Source organism: Podarcis filfolensis, assembly GCF_964270895.1.
Source record: "Podarcis filfolensis genome assembly, chromosome: 13".
Classification (NCBI taxonomy): domain Eukaryota; kingdom Metazoa; phylum Chordata; class Lepidosauria; order Squamata; family Lacertidae; genus Podarcis; species Podarcis filfolensis.
The window spans coordinates 4,463,509-4,477,334 of NC_139615.1; the positions used below are offsets into that span (position 1 = coordinate 4,463,509).

Here is a 13,826-nt window from a genome sequence, read left to right on the forward strand (position 1 = left end):
TCCCCTCCCGCCTTTGCAGACCACATCGACCAACGTCCAGAGCATCATTGAGAGCCGGGTGGAGAAGCGCACCAAGGGCGTCTATGTGCCTCTGGGCGGGAAGAGCATGATCACCTTCATGGACGACCTCAACATGCCTGCCAAGGACCAGTTTGGCTCCCAGCCCCCCCTGGAGCTGCTCCGCCTGTGGCTGGACTACGGCTTCTGGTATGACCGGGCCAAGCAGACCATCAAGTACATCAAGGTGAGGGCAGGATGCGGAGCCAGACAAATTGCCCAGTGTGCAATTGCCCAGTGATGGTTTCTTCTTTGAAACAGACGCTCTTGGGGCAGGGGGATCATTGGAACTTGGTTGCATACATATGCGTATTACGCTTCAAACCCAATAGCAGCGTTGATTTCTGTCAGCGCCACGGCAGAGGGGAGGACGTTGCTCTGCACCCCACAGACCCAGCCTTGATTTCCCCCTATGATGCCCCGCGGCCCTGTTTGCGAAAAGACAATAAAAAATAAATAAAAATCCAGACACGTTGAGCGCAATTGCACATTTAACGTAATTGTCTGATTTGGCTCTCCGCCGTTCAAGAACTCTGCAACCTACAACCAGAGACGACTGTGCACAGAATACTTGTTGTTGTCTCTTTCCGGGAGGCTGCGCATCTGAATTTCAGGAGTGTGCGGTGGGGGGGGGGGCAAGAATGAGCAGGAGGGCGTGCCGCGCAGCAGAGCCTCCCGGCTGGAGTGTGGCGCATGCCACTGCAGCTATTACAGCCTCCACTTCCACTCAGGCCCCCCGATTTGTATGCTGCCTGCCTTCCTCCCCCCCCCACACCTCCACCTCGGCGGGGTCCCTCTAGACTGTTTAGTCGTCGCGCTACTCAAACACTTTTATAGAAAGAGGCGGGGGGAGGTTGGGCGGGGGGAGAGAGAGAGCGAGCGAGAGCGAGAAGTCTTTTATTTTCTTTTGGTTTTGATCCGTTGCCTGTTTGCCTTCCCCCCAGGACATGTTCCTGATGGCAGCCATGGGGCCCCCCGGAGGAGGGCGAACGGTGATCTCTAGCCGGCTTCAGAGCCGCTTCAACCTCATCAACATGACCTTCCCCACAGTAAGGGCTGCTTTGGTCTACGCAGGCCGGCTGGGACGCTCCGAGGGCAGGGGTTAATCAGGCAACCACAGCCGCAGACGCCGCCTGGCTCGCCCCCCCTTGTGCGTGCGTGTGTCCACGCCGGCAACCTGGTTTGGTGGCGAGGGGCTCGTCCAGCTGGCCTTTTGGCTTCCAGAGTCTTTCTGAGATCAAGGGGGACAGCTCCCCTTTCACCTCCGCACACCCGAGGTGCCCGCGGCCTTTTATTTTCCTCTCCTGCATAATGCAGGGCCTGTTGTCCAAATCGTAAGTTGCCCAGGAGGCGTGGGGAGAGCTTGGCAAGGCGGACGATGGCGCTGGCAAGGAAGCGGCGCCGGCCCGAGATGAGTCCAAAATGGCACCTCCTGCTCAATCACCCGCTCGTCCCATTCAGAGCGGGACAGGGCGGTGCCCGTTGCTGGGAACCGCAGGAGGGCGAGGACTCTTGTGCTTGGATCCTGCTTGCAGGTTTCCCATAATGGGCATCTGCTTGGCCACTGTGAGAACAGGACGCTGGCCTGATAGAGCAGGCTCTTCTGATGTTCTTAGACCCATTGAAGTGAATGGACAGGACTAGTTTGGGTTCTTTCATTTCAATGAGTAGGACTTAAAGGTAAAGGTAAAGGGACCCCTGACCATTAGGTCCAGTCGTGGCCGACTCTGGGGTTGCGGCGCTCATCTCGCTTTACTGGCCGAGGGAGCCGGCATACAGCTTCTGGGTCATGTGGCCAGCATGACTAAGCCGCTTCTGGCGAACCAGAGCAGCGCATGGAAACGCCGTTTTCCTTCCCGCCGGAGCGGTACCTATTTATCTACTTGCACTTTGACGTGCTTTTGAACTGCTAGGTTAGCAGGAGCAGGGACCAAGCAACGGGAGCTCACCCCTTCGCGGGGATTCGAACCGCCGACCTTCTGATCGGCAAGTCCTAGGCTCTGTGGTTTAACCCACAGCACCACCCGCGTCCCACCGAGTAGGACTTAGTTGGGCACAATTCCCTGCAAGAGTGGAGAGGAGGGCTTCCTGCTGCCCCATACCCACGACGGTCCAGCTTTGTCATACCTTTATGGTCAGGCTGGGGGCTGGCGGGGCTGGGATAAGCTGAAGTGTATGACTGAGCGAACAATTGATTCCCACCGAAGTATTTTAAGCCACTTCTCTTCCTTCCAATTTCCAGTTTCCCCAACCTCACAACAGCTCTGCTAGGCAGGCTACTGTTATTCCCATTTTACAGGCGGGCCTCACAGGACCCTGGCTGAGGCTGGGGAGTGAACGGTGCGGCCGAATCTTAACCCCTGCAATGCCAATAAGGAGGGTGGGAGGGTAGTATGTGTACTGGGGAGCTGGCAGCCCTGGACTGGCAGTGTGAAGATTAGCTGCTCTTCCTGGCTCTCCTCTGCCACCACTGGAGGTGTTTTCTCTTTCTCTCTGGACTCTGCTGCTTCCTCACCTTAGAGCAGAGCAGGAGGAGCAGGCTGGCCCCTTGCCCCTCACAGGGTGGCCTTGGGACTCCTGGCAAGGTTGGCAGCTCGTGGCGAGGATTTCCCGCTGAGCTGTGATGCCCATCACAGAGACGGACAGGACTAGTTTGGGTTCATTCATTTCAATGAGTAGGACTTAGCGCCCCCTGTGCATTGCAGGTGGCAGGACTAGATAACCCTTTCAAAGCTATAGTTCTGTGAATCCTTGGGAGAAACCCAGGGCAGCCCAGAAGGGGGAAGGTGACGCCCAGCTGCCTCGGGCCAACGCAGCAGGTGCTGGTATGGGGGGGGATGCCACATGCCCATGTCATGCCCTCACCCTGAACAGGACTCCCAAATCCGACGCATCTTCGGCACTATGATCAACCAGAAGCTGCAGAATTTCGACGAGGGGCTGAAGCCCCTTGGGAACACCATCACCGAGGCGACTGTGGAGCTCTACAACAACGTCGTCCAGCGGTTCCTGCCCACCCCGGCCAAGATCCACTACCTCTTCAACCTGCGCGACATCTCCAAGGTAAACAGGCCTGCTCAGACTCTGGGACTGTTCCCTACAAGCTCGGAAGGGCCTTGGGGGCGGGGAGGGCGGTAGGGGTGGCAAATAGCCTGCGGAAGGGGGTGCCGCAGGTGAGTCTCTGTGGCCGGAAAACGGTGGCGCAGTCACGCAGTGCTTCCCCATCCTTCAGAAGCAGGAATGGGAGGCAGGTGCCTTTTGATTGATGCCGCTGCAAACACAAGGAGGGGGGCAGATCACCCACAAGTTCTGGGCTCATTCTGCCTCAGGCAAGGAAGCAAGTCCTTGTTAGCTCTCCACAGCTTTGAGTTAGAGAAGCTCCTGTCTCTCTCTCCCCCCCCCCCCACCTTCGCCTTTCCCCTCGGTGTCTTCCTGACATCTTCATTTCTCTTTTGCCAAATGCTGCGGCTTTTCTCAGAATCAGAATGTTTTCCACCCCTTTTGTCTTCTGCTCCTACATCTTACAGAAATGTTGTGGGGTTAAGCCAGAGACACAGGGGAGGCTTCTAAGCGGGGACTGAACATATCTGCATCGCCCTCCATCTAAAGCAGCCTCCTTCCAACCAGGGGCCCGCCAGGTGCTCTGAACTACAACTCCCACCAGTCCACAGCCAGCCCAGCTGATGTGGGAGTTGTAGTCCAAGGCACCTGGAGGGCCCCAGGTTGGGGAATGCTAGTTTCACCAGCACGTAGACAGAATGTGCCTGTTTCTGGGGTCTTCCTCTGCCTGAAACCCGGCAGACGAGGCATGATGGATTTTTCCCCTGCGTGTGCGATCCTCTGTGCCAGCCCAGCGGCTGGGAGCATTAGGATTCCAGGCAAGCTCATCTCCTTCCCGCCAGCGCCGCGGCGCTCCCACATCAAACGGGCACAGCAACTTTGGAGAGAGTTTGAAGACATCAAACGTGCGCTGAACGTTTGTCCTCGGCCCTGAGCCCTGTAGCGCTGCTCGTGCACATCAAACGCTCGCAGGTTGTGAGCAAGCCGGGCTGCTTCTGCTGCCAGGCCTGTTGCCCCCCCCCCCACTGCAGCAGTCGCTAGTCAGCTACCAGGAGGTGGTGGGGTGAGGGCAAAGGAGGATTTGGGACTCCTCTGCTTCCTGGGCAGCGCCACCTGTGAATGTTCCAGCTTAGAAGGGCCTTCTGGCTTTACCCTGGCTTCCCATAGGAAGGAGTGGCAGCCACAACCTGGATAGCTTTAAAAGAGGATCATACATATTCATGGCGGAGGGGACTTATCGATGGCTACTAGCCACAATGTCTACACTCTGCCTCCTCAGTCAGAGGCAGTAAATGCTTCTGAATGCGAGTTGCTGGAAATTGCAAGAGGGGAGGGAGTGGACGCCGGGACCATATAACACCAGCCCTAAAGGATCTATGTTGGTTCCCAGTACATTTCCAAGCACAATTCAAAGTGTTGGTGCTGACCTTTAATCCCAGTTGGCCTCTGCCCTGTATACCTGAAGGAGCGTCTCCACCCCCATCGTTCACTGAGGTCCAGCTCCGAGGGCCTTCTGGCGGTTCCCCCCCCCCCCTGCGAGAAGTGAGGTTACAGGGAACCAGGCCGAGGGCCTTCTTGGTAGTGGCACCTGCCCTGTGGAACGCCCTTCCATCAGATGTCAAGGAAATAAACAACTATCTGACTTTTAGAAGACATCTGAAGGCAGCCCTGTTTAGGGAAGCTTTTAATGTTTTCTTGTGTTTTTAATATTCTGTTGGGAGCTGCCCAGAGTGGCTGGGGAAACCCAGCAAGATGGGCGGGGTATAAATAATATTTTACTATTATTATTTTTATTCTTATTATTATTGCACCTGGGTCCTGCTTGCTGGTCTCCCATTGGGGCATCTGGTTGGCCACTGCAAGAACAGGATGCTGGACTAGAGGAGCCACTGGCCTGATTCATCAGGGCTCTTCTTGTGTTCTTAAGCCTCCGGAGAGAGGGCTTGGCAGTGTCTCTTGCTTGAAAAATATGGGTTATTTAAGATTTCTGCCCTCTGCTTCTCACCGAGCAAGGCAGGTTCTGGTAAATATGTCCTCAGGACCAGAAAAGTACAGTCATGGAACTGTAGAGTTGGAAGAGATCCTGGGGGTCTTCCAGCCCAGCCCCCCGCAATGCAGTCAGATGGTGGTCCGAGCCATTGAGCTGTGGTGCCACCCTTCCTTGGGACCAGAGGCAGGCGCATTTAGGGCCCTTTGCCGAGGGTGGTTGTGGGATGGCTCTCCTTGGAAGACCAGCTGGGGGTGGGGCCCATCCTCGGGGCTGGCCTAGAAGATGCTTGCCTGGGGTCCATAGTGGTTCTGTCGTCCCCGCTTGTCTCAGGTCTTCCAGGGCATGTTGCGAGCCCACAAGGACTTCCACGACACCAAAGCCAGCCTCACCCGCCTGTGGATTCACGAGTGCTTCAGGTACAGATGTCCTGCTTGCCGTCTTCTGCCCACTGTGCAAGAGCCGCCTTTTCCATCCTGGTGCCTGAGAGCAGTGGTGGGAGTTCTCTGTAAGGCCTCCCCCCGGCTCACTTTCATCATTTCCTGCTGCTTGTGGAGGCTTTTTGTGCTCTGCCCCTCGCTGCCATGTCTCCTTGGGAGACCCTGCCTGTGGGCAGTGCCGTGGCCGTCAGAAACTGACATTAACAGTCGCCAAAACACCCATGTGATGCCCAGGCGCAATTGCCGGGTGGGAGAAGAGGGTCACTTGGAGCTGTTTAGCTGTGGGTCTAGGAAAAGTCCTCCTACCTCCCAAAGCTGCTTCTGGGCTTTAAGGAATTTGGGTGCCTCTTCCCCTCGGCCTGGACCCCACAAGGAGGCTTCTGGATTCATGGGTGACCTCCGAGGACATGGATCCCTTTTTTTCTCCATCAGGGTTTTCTCCGACCGTCTGGTGGACGCTGCAGACATGGAGACCTTCATTGTCCTCTTGAGTGAGAAGCTGGGCACGCACTTTGACCTGACCCTCCACAACCTTTGCCCCAACAAGCGCTCACCCATCTTTGGTATGTACCGGCTGTTCTCTGGAGCTAGAGAGGCAAAGGGTGTGTGTGATGGAGGTGCCAGTTTAAAGATCCCCCAATCCCCTTTGGGGTTGTGAGATGAGGTGGTGCTGTCTGTCTCTCTGTCTTAAAACTGGTTCCTGATTGGAAGTTGATTGACTTCACCATCCTGAGTTGATTAATCATTTAGATCTCCATCAGTTTGCACAAGGAAGAAAAAAAGCACATGGTTCATTTTTAGCTTACACACACACACACACACACACACACACACACACACACACGTTGCATCAGGACTCATCTTAGGAGATGTATTTGATTTTGTTTGTTTGCTGATTATTAATGTTTAAAATTGCATCTCTCTTTTCTACCATATGGCACTTGAGCTCATCCGAACCATTCTCTGCTTGCCATGATGACTCTGCTCTGCCTCCACCAGTTGTTGGAAACTGCAGGAGGGGCGACTGGCTCTTGCCTTCGAATCCTGCTTGCAGGTTTTGCACTGAGACTTCTGCTCAGCTGCTTTGACGGCAGGATGCTGGACTAGAGGGGCCGCTGGCCTCATCCGGCAGGGCTCTTGCTCTGCTCTCTCACTCAGACCTGGGAAGAAGGGCCTCTGCTAAGGGAGCGTTCCCTGTCCACTGTTTTTCAAAGCGCTTGTAGTTATGGTTGTAAAAGATTGAAAGGGGAGCGGAGTAATAAGAACAGATTCCAGTAATACAGTATGATCCCATCTTACTTGCATTTAACTTTCACGATTGAAGGCCGCTAGTTGACCTCCCGCAAGTGAAAGGCAAGCAAGGAGGAGAGCTTAAAAGCCCCTTTTGCCTTGGGTAGCTGGCTTTTAAGCTCTCCACCTTATTTGGAAAGCTGGAGGCTCTCTGCCCTGGGATGCTCGCGTGGGTGCGGTTTCAGTAAATGCATTGTTGTTTTGAAAAACCCCACATAAGATGCGATCGCACCGGTAATACCGATTGCCCCTCTTTCCCTCCAGGGGACTTCATGCGCAACGTCTACGAGGACCTGACAGACATGGCCGTCCTGAAGGCCGAGATGGAGCGCGCCTTGGGCGAGCTCAACCGGACGCCAGGAATGGTGCCCATGCGGCTGGTGCTCTTCCGGGACGCCATTGAACACAGTGAGTGAGAAAATCCCGGCTGAGACTTCTCTCTCTCTGCTGTTTCCATGAGACGCCCCCCCTCCATGAACCAGCATTGGGGAGGACTCTTGAGCTGAGTCTAGAAGGCTAGTTTACCCCCGGACCAGGGCAGCACCCTCCTGCAGGTGGGGTTTGACAGCCACGTCCCGATTCTCCCTGCAGTAACCCGCATCGTCCGGGTGATCAGCCAGCCGCGAGGCAACATGCTGCTGGTGGGCATCGGTGGCAGCGGGCGCCAGAGCCTGGCACGGCTGGCCTCGTACATCTGTGAGTACTACACCTTCCAGATCGAGGTCTCCAGGCAGTACCGCAAACAAGAGTTCCGGGAAGGTAAGGGTGCCCTCCGTCTCCCTCCAGCTTTAGGAGTCTGGCCCACAAAGCCAGCCTGGGGTAGCTACACACCCTCTCCTTTGACCGGCCCTCCCCTGGCTGCTATTTCCCGCAGACATCAAGAAGCTGTACCGCCAGACTGGGGTGGACCAGAAGCCCACCACCTTCCTCTTTGTGGACACGCAGATTGCGGACGAGTGCTTCCTCGAGGACATTAACAACATCCTCAGCTCCGGGGAGGTGCCCAATCTGTACAAGCCAGATGAGTTTGAGGAGGTTCGTGTCTCTTCCACACCCCATGGAGCTCTGGAAAGACTAGGACTGGGGAGGGCAGCGCAGGGATCCGTGCCGTTCTGCTTCCTGCTGCAACAGACAGGCTGAATGAGTTCTCCTCCTGGGAAGGGAGAGGTCCGGAGGGTGGCAACATGAGAACAGGGCTTTCTCTGCGGTGGCTCCCCATCTGGGGAGTGCTCTTCTCAGGGAAGTTCGCCTGGCGCCTTCATATTATACACCTTTAGGTGCCAGGCAAAAATGTTCCTTTTCAACAAGGCCTTTGGTTAATCCGATTTACATCCTATGCCCTTTTAAAATGTGTGTGGGGTTTTCGAGGGGGGGCTATTAGGTTGTTGCTTTTATTTTTATTAGGTATTTTGTGGTTTTATATCTTGATTTTATTCTGTGAACCACCCTGAGACCCCCCAGGTATAGGGCGGTCAATAAATTCAATCAGCAGCAGCAGCAGCAACAACAACCTCTAGCTGGGAGATTACAAACTAGAGGATTGCTGTTGTTGTTTATTGAATTAATAGTCCCAGGCAGCACATGATTTCTTTAAAAAGGAGAGGTGCTGAGGCTACATATTAGGAGACACCTTTTTGGACCAAGGGGCTAGTCCAAGCCACCCCCACCCCCAAAAAAGCCCCAGGTGTGTGTGGACCTGGCTCCTTATTGTGATGACCCTGGTAGGGCTGTGACCATCATACCTGGTCTCTTGAGTTGTGACCCTGCCTTGGAGCCTTTCCCCCCAGCATCTGAAGACCTGCAGAGCTTGAAAACCTCCCTCTCCAGGAGCTTTGGGCTTCCTGCCTGCCCTTCCTCTCCCCTTGAGTTTGGGGAGGGGTCGAGCATCTGGGCCTGCGTGAACCCCCAATAATTATATTTAGAGGGGAATTTAGAAGAAGCTGCCTTACTATGCTGGGTCTGTCCACCCGGGTTCATAGAATCATAGAATTGTAGAGCTGGAAGGGACCACAAGGGTCATCTAGTCCAACCCTCTGCAATGCAGGTATGTTTTGCCCAACATGGGGCTCAAACCCGTGACCCTGAGATTCAGAGTCTCTGCTCAGCTGGTTAGAGCACTGTGCTGCAAGGTTGCAGGTTTGATCCCCGTATGAGACAGCTGCATCTTCCTGCATTGCAGGGGATTGGACTAGATCAGGCATAGGCAAACTCCAAATGATTTGGGACTACAATTCCCATCATCCCTGACCACTGGTCCTGCTAGCTAGGGATCATGGGAGTTGTAGTCCCAAAACATCTGGAGGACCGAGTTTGCCTGTGCCTGGACTAGATGATCCTCAGGTTCCCTTCCAACTCTCTATGATTCCACCATGCTCTGCTCCTCTCCTTGGCACAGAAAGTTTGAGGCAGAGCTAGTGAGCAGCACCTGAACTGATGACACGGAGTGATTCGTTGTTTCCACAAGGGGCGTTTCAAAACTGGCAACAGGTTCCTTTTCCTTGATCCTCTTTCTTTCCCCTCTCTCTGCCCCCCACCCGCCTTTCCGTCCCCAGATCCAGAACCACATCATAGATGCAGCTCGGACAGAGGGCATCCAGGAGAGCCAGGACAGCCTCTTTGCCTTCCTCATTGAGAGGGTGCGGAACAACCTGCACGTGGTGCTGTGCCTGAGCCCAGTTGGGGATCCGTTCAGGTGAGGGGAGGGGGAAGCTGCTGGGATCATCGGAGCAGAGGCTGCTGTCTAGACAGGCACAGGGGCGGCTTCTGCTCGGAGCAACAGCGACCCCTGGTGGACACAGGGGGCGGCTGGAGAAAAATGGCCGTTAATGGCAGGCTAAGTGGGGGGGGGGGCAAACGAGAGGGCCGTGGGCAAGGTCCAAGGAGTAAGGGAAGCGGGGGGGAGGCATAGTTGGTGCAATGCCAACCCACGTCTCTCTCCGCTGTGCCTCAGGAACTGGATCCGGCAGTACCCTGCCCTGGTGAACTGCACCACCATTGACTGGTTCTCTGAGTGGCCCAAGGATGCCCTCCTGGAAGTGGCGGAGAAGTACCTGGAAGGCGTGGACCTGGGAACTGTGGAAAAGGGGAGCCTGGACACGGTGAGGGGGAGCCCCTGCCCCTCCCAAAGCGGCGCAGAGGGGGGCTGTCCTGAAGGTTGGCAGGGCTCGTTTGACAATGAGAAACCAAGCCTGTTGTGCCTGCGGAACACTCTGACACTGGAGGTTCAGCAGGCGGCTGCTGAAAACTCCGCCAGGCCTGTGCATCCTTCCACAGCGGTTAATTGGTGCATTTAATTTCTTTTTTAAAAAAAAGAAATCTTTTGTGTGGTTTCATCTTTTTAACGCTGTAAACCACTGATTAAATTTTTTGTGGCGTAGCAGTATACAAATATCTTTTTATAGATAAATGTGTGGCTGCAGGCAGTGGGAGAGGGTTCCTCTTCCAAGATGCATGAAGGCAGCAATGTTTCTGATGGCCAATTGCTAGAAGCCACAGGAGCACTTGACTCCTCCCTGATTCTCTCCCTCCTCTCCATCCTGTCTAGATGCAAAAGCGAGTGGCTAGGATCTTTGTGACCATGCACTGGTCCGTGGCCAGGTACTCACAGAAGATGCTGCTGGAGCTGAGGCGCCATAACTACGTCACCCCAACCAACTACCTGGAGCTGGTCTCTGGCTACAAGAAGTAAGGGGGCCCTTCTGGTCTCTCTCCAGGGAAGCAGAGTGGGATGGCCGAGAGCCTGGGAGTGTATGGAGATCCATGGGCGGCCCAACTTCTGGGCTAGACTGGGCTGCAGAGCAGTCATGGAGCCTTCCCCTTCCTCCTTTGGCAGGCTCCTGGCTGAGAAGCGGAAGGAGCTCTCGGACCAAGCCAACAAGCTCCACAACGGGCTCTTCAAGATCGATGAGACCCGGAAGAAGGTGGAGGTGATGACGCTGGAGCTGGAGGAAGCCAGGAGGAAGGTGGCAGAATTCCAGAAGCAGTGCGAGGAGTACCTGGTCATCATTGTTCAGCAGAAGCGAGAAGCTGATGAACAGCAGAAGGTGGGTGTCCGAGTCCGGGCTCCTGGGATGCTCTCCTCGGTCGGTAAACTAAGGTCCATGGGCTGGATCAGGCCCAGTTGCCTTCTGGATCTGGCCCACGGACGGTCCAGGAATCGCCATGTGGATCGCCAGCACGTGGATTGCCAGCATGCATGTTCATTCCCTCTCCCTCACGTGGTGGCGGCAGCAGCGATGCCCCCCTCCCTCCTCCTGGCTTCTCCCTGCCCTGCCTAGAGGAGGAAGGGGGCTGGGCTTTGTTGAGCCGCAGCTGGCTGAGCGCCCCTCTCGAGCGACCGCCATTTAAAGCAGCCCCTCTCCGGAGCCCTTTCGCACGCCACTCATTGTCCCTCTGCTGCTGCCGTCGCCACCAGCCCCTGCCGCTCACAAGACACAGGTAAACCTGCCTGATGCTCTTGCATATATATTTGTCAAAATATAGTCCAGCCCCCCACAAGGTCTGAGGGACAGTGAACCAGCCCCGTTTGAGGACCCCTGGTGCTGAGACTTCTCCTCTCCCCACAGATGGTGTCAGCCAACAGTGAGAAGATCGCAGCAGAGGAGATTAAGTGCAAAGCTTTAGCGGACACCGCCCAGAGGGACCTGGAGGAGGCCATGCCTGCTTTGGAGGAAGCCATGAAGGTAGCAGGAAGGGGAGGGACATTGTAGAAGCCCTGCTCCATGGGCTGCAGGGTCTGCTAAGTTAGGCAGCCTGTAAGAGCTGTGCCAGATCTCTGGGAAACCAAACAGCACAGCGGATTTTAGGGCGGACAGGATTTGTGACCCACAGAGTTCCTCTGCTGCAATGCGCACGACTATTTCACTTCAAACAACAGCAATGTGTTTTTTATAATATATTTATTAAAGTTTAGGAATTTATATAAAACAGAATAAACAGAACAATAAAAACAAAAACAATAACAATACATACAATCCAAAAAAGAAAAAACACACATACAAAACAGGTATAGTTTCCATCCCTTATATTCATAAAACTTACTTTCCCGACCTCCTCATACCTCCCCTTTCTGTATTCCATTCTCTAATTAAGTCAATTCAACAAATCCTTTCCCTAATTTCTATGTACTTTTTAACCTTTCTTTTCTTAATCACATAATCATTACAGCTTTTAACTCCTTAATTTCTGAATCAACATCGTTCTAGCCTTCAATAATTTTGCAATGTTTCTTAAGATAGTCCTTAAATTTCTTCCAATCTTCTTCCACCGTCTCTTTTCCCTGGTCTCGGATTCTGCCGGTCATTTCTGCCAGTCCCATATAGTCTATCACTTTCATCTGCCATTCTTCCAAGGTGGGTAGATCTTGTGTCTTCCAATACTTTGCGATGAGTATTCTTGCTGCTGTTGTAGCATACATAAAAAATGTTCTGTCCTTCTTTGGCACCAATTGGCCGACCATACCCAGGAGAAAGGCCTCTGGTTTCTTCAGGAAGGTATATTTAAATACCTTTTTCATTTCATTATAAATCATTTCCCAGAAAGCCTTAATCCTTGGGCAAGTCCACCAAAGGTGAAAGAATGTACCTTCAGTCTCTTTACATTTCCAACACTTATTATCAGACAAGTGGTAAATTTTTGCGAGCTTGACTGGAGTCATGTACCACCTATAAATCATTTTCATAATATTTTCTTTCAAGGCATTACATGCCGTAAATTTCATACCGGTGGTCCACAACCGTTCCCAGTCTTCAAACATAATGTTATGACCAATATCTTGTGCCCACTTGATCATAGCTGATTTAACTATTTCATCCTGTGTATTCCATTCCAACAGCAAGTTATACATTTTTGACAAATTCTTAGTTTTGGATTCTAATAGTTCTGTCTCCAGTTTTGATTTTTCCACCTGGAAGCCAATTTTCCTGTCTGACTTAAAAACCTCCATTATTTGGTAATAATGGAGCCAATCTCTCACTTTATCTTTCAATTTCTCATAACTCTGCAATTTCATTACATCCCCTTCTTGTTCCAAAATTTCCCAATATTTCGGCCATTTAGACTCCATATTGAGTTTTTTCACAGCCTTTGCCTCCATTGGGGACAACCACCTGGGAGTTTTGTTCTCCAGCAGGTCTTTATACCTAATCCAGACATTATACAGTGCTTTCCTGACAATATGGTTTTTAAAAGCTTTATGCGCTTTGACCTTGTCGTACCACAAATATGCATGCCACCCAAAAATATTATTAAACCCTTCTAGAGCCAAGATATCTGTATTCTCAAGAAGTAGCCAGTCTTTCAACCAGCAAAAAGCCGCTGATTCATAATAAAGTTTAAAATCTGGCAGGGCAAATCCCTCCCTTTCTTTTGCATCAGTTAATATCTTAAATTTTATCCTGGGCTTTTTGCCCTGCCAGACGAATTTTGAAATATCTTTCTGCCACTTCTTGAAAACAGTCCATCTTGTCAACAATTTGTAATGTTTGAAACAAAAATAACATTCTAGGCAATACATTCATCTTTATAGCTGCAATTCGACCCAACAAGGAAAGCTTCAATTTTGACCAAATTTCTAAATCTTTTTTTACCTCTGTCCAGCATTTTTCATAATTATCTTTAAACAAATTCACATTTTTAGTTGTCATATTGATCCCCAAGTATTTCACTTTCTTAACCACAGTTAAACCTGTCTCATTCTGAAACTTCTCCCTTTCCATAGGTGTTAAGTTTTTTTCCAATACCTTAGTTTTGGATTTATTCAATTTAAATCCTGCAACCTGGCCAAAATCTTGAATTAGTTCTAAAACCCTTTTAGTACTAGATTCTGGCTCTTGTAACGTAAGTACCAAATCATCTGCAAATGCTCTCAATTTGTATTGTTTATTTGTTTGTATTTGTATTTGTATTATCAGAAAGGACCAGCTGGTTAAAGGGGTACAGGTCGGAGCTAAACAAACAACAGCAATGTGTTTCTTACCGACTCTAGGCAAACA

At 52.3% G+C, this 13,826-nt stretch overlaps 1 protein-coding gene across 2 annotated transcripts in view; it reads left to right on the top strand.

Annotated features, from left to right (window-relative positions):
- Positions 1 to 13,826, top strand: part of DNAH2 (dynein axonemal heavy chain 2) — a 137,516-nt gene that overhangs the window by 93,105 nt on the left and 30,585 nt on the right. For both annotated transcript variants that reach the window (XM_083580733.1, XM_083580734.1), the window contains exons 50-62: positions 20 to 244; positions 1,002 to 1,106; positions 2,932 to 3,120; positions 5,438 to 5,523; positions 5,977 to 6,107; positions 7,099 to 7,242; positions 7,426 to 7,593; positions 7,709 to 7,869; positions 9,387 to 9,526; positions 9,785 to 9,932; positions 10,379 to 10,518; positions 10,667 to 10,877; positions 11,400 to 11,516. In XM_083580733.1, coding sequence (XP_083436859.1) covers positions 20 to 244; positions 1,002 to 1,106; positions 2,932 to 3,120; positions 5,438 to 5,523; positions 5,977 to 6,107; positions 7,099 to 7,242; positions 7,426 to 7,593; positions 7,709 to 7,869; positions 9,387 to 9,526; positions 9,785 to 9,932; positions 10,379 to 10,518; positions 10,667 to 10,877; positions 11,400 to 11,516 — 1,965 coding nt within the window. The remainder of the gene's footprint in view (positions 1 to 19; positions 245 to 1,001; positions 1,107 to 2,931; positions 3,121 to 5,437; positions 5,524 to 5,976; positions 6,108 to 7,098; positions 7,243 to 7,425; positions 7,594 to 7,708; positions 7,870 to 9,386; positions 9,527 to 9,784; positions 9,933 to 10,378; positions 10,519 to 10,666; positions 10,878 to 11,399; positions 11,517 to 13,826) is intronic.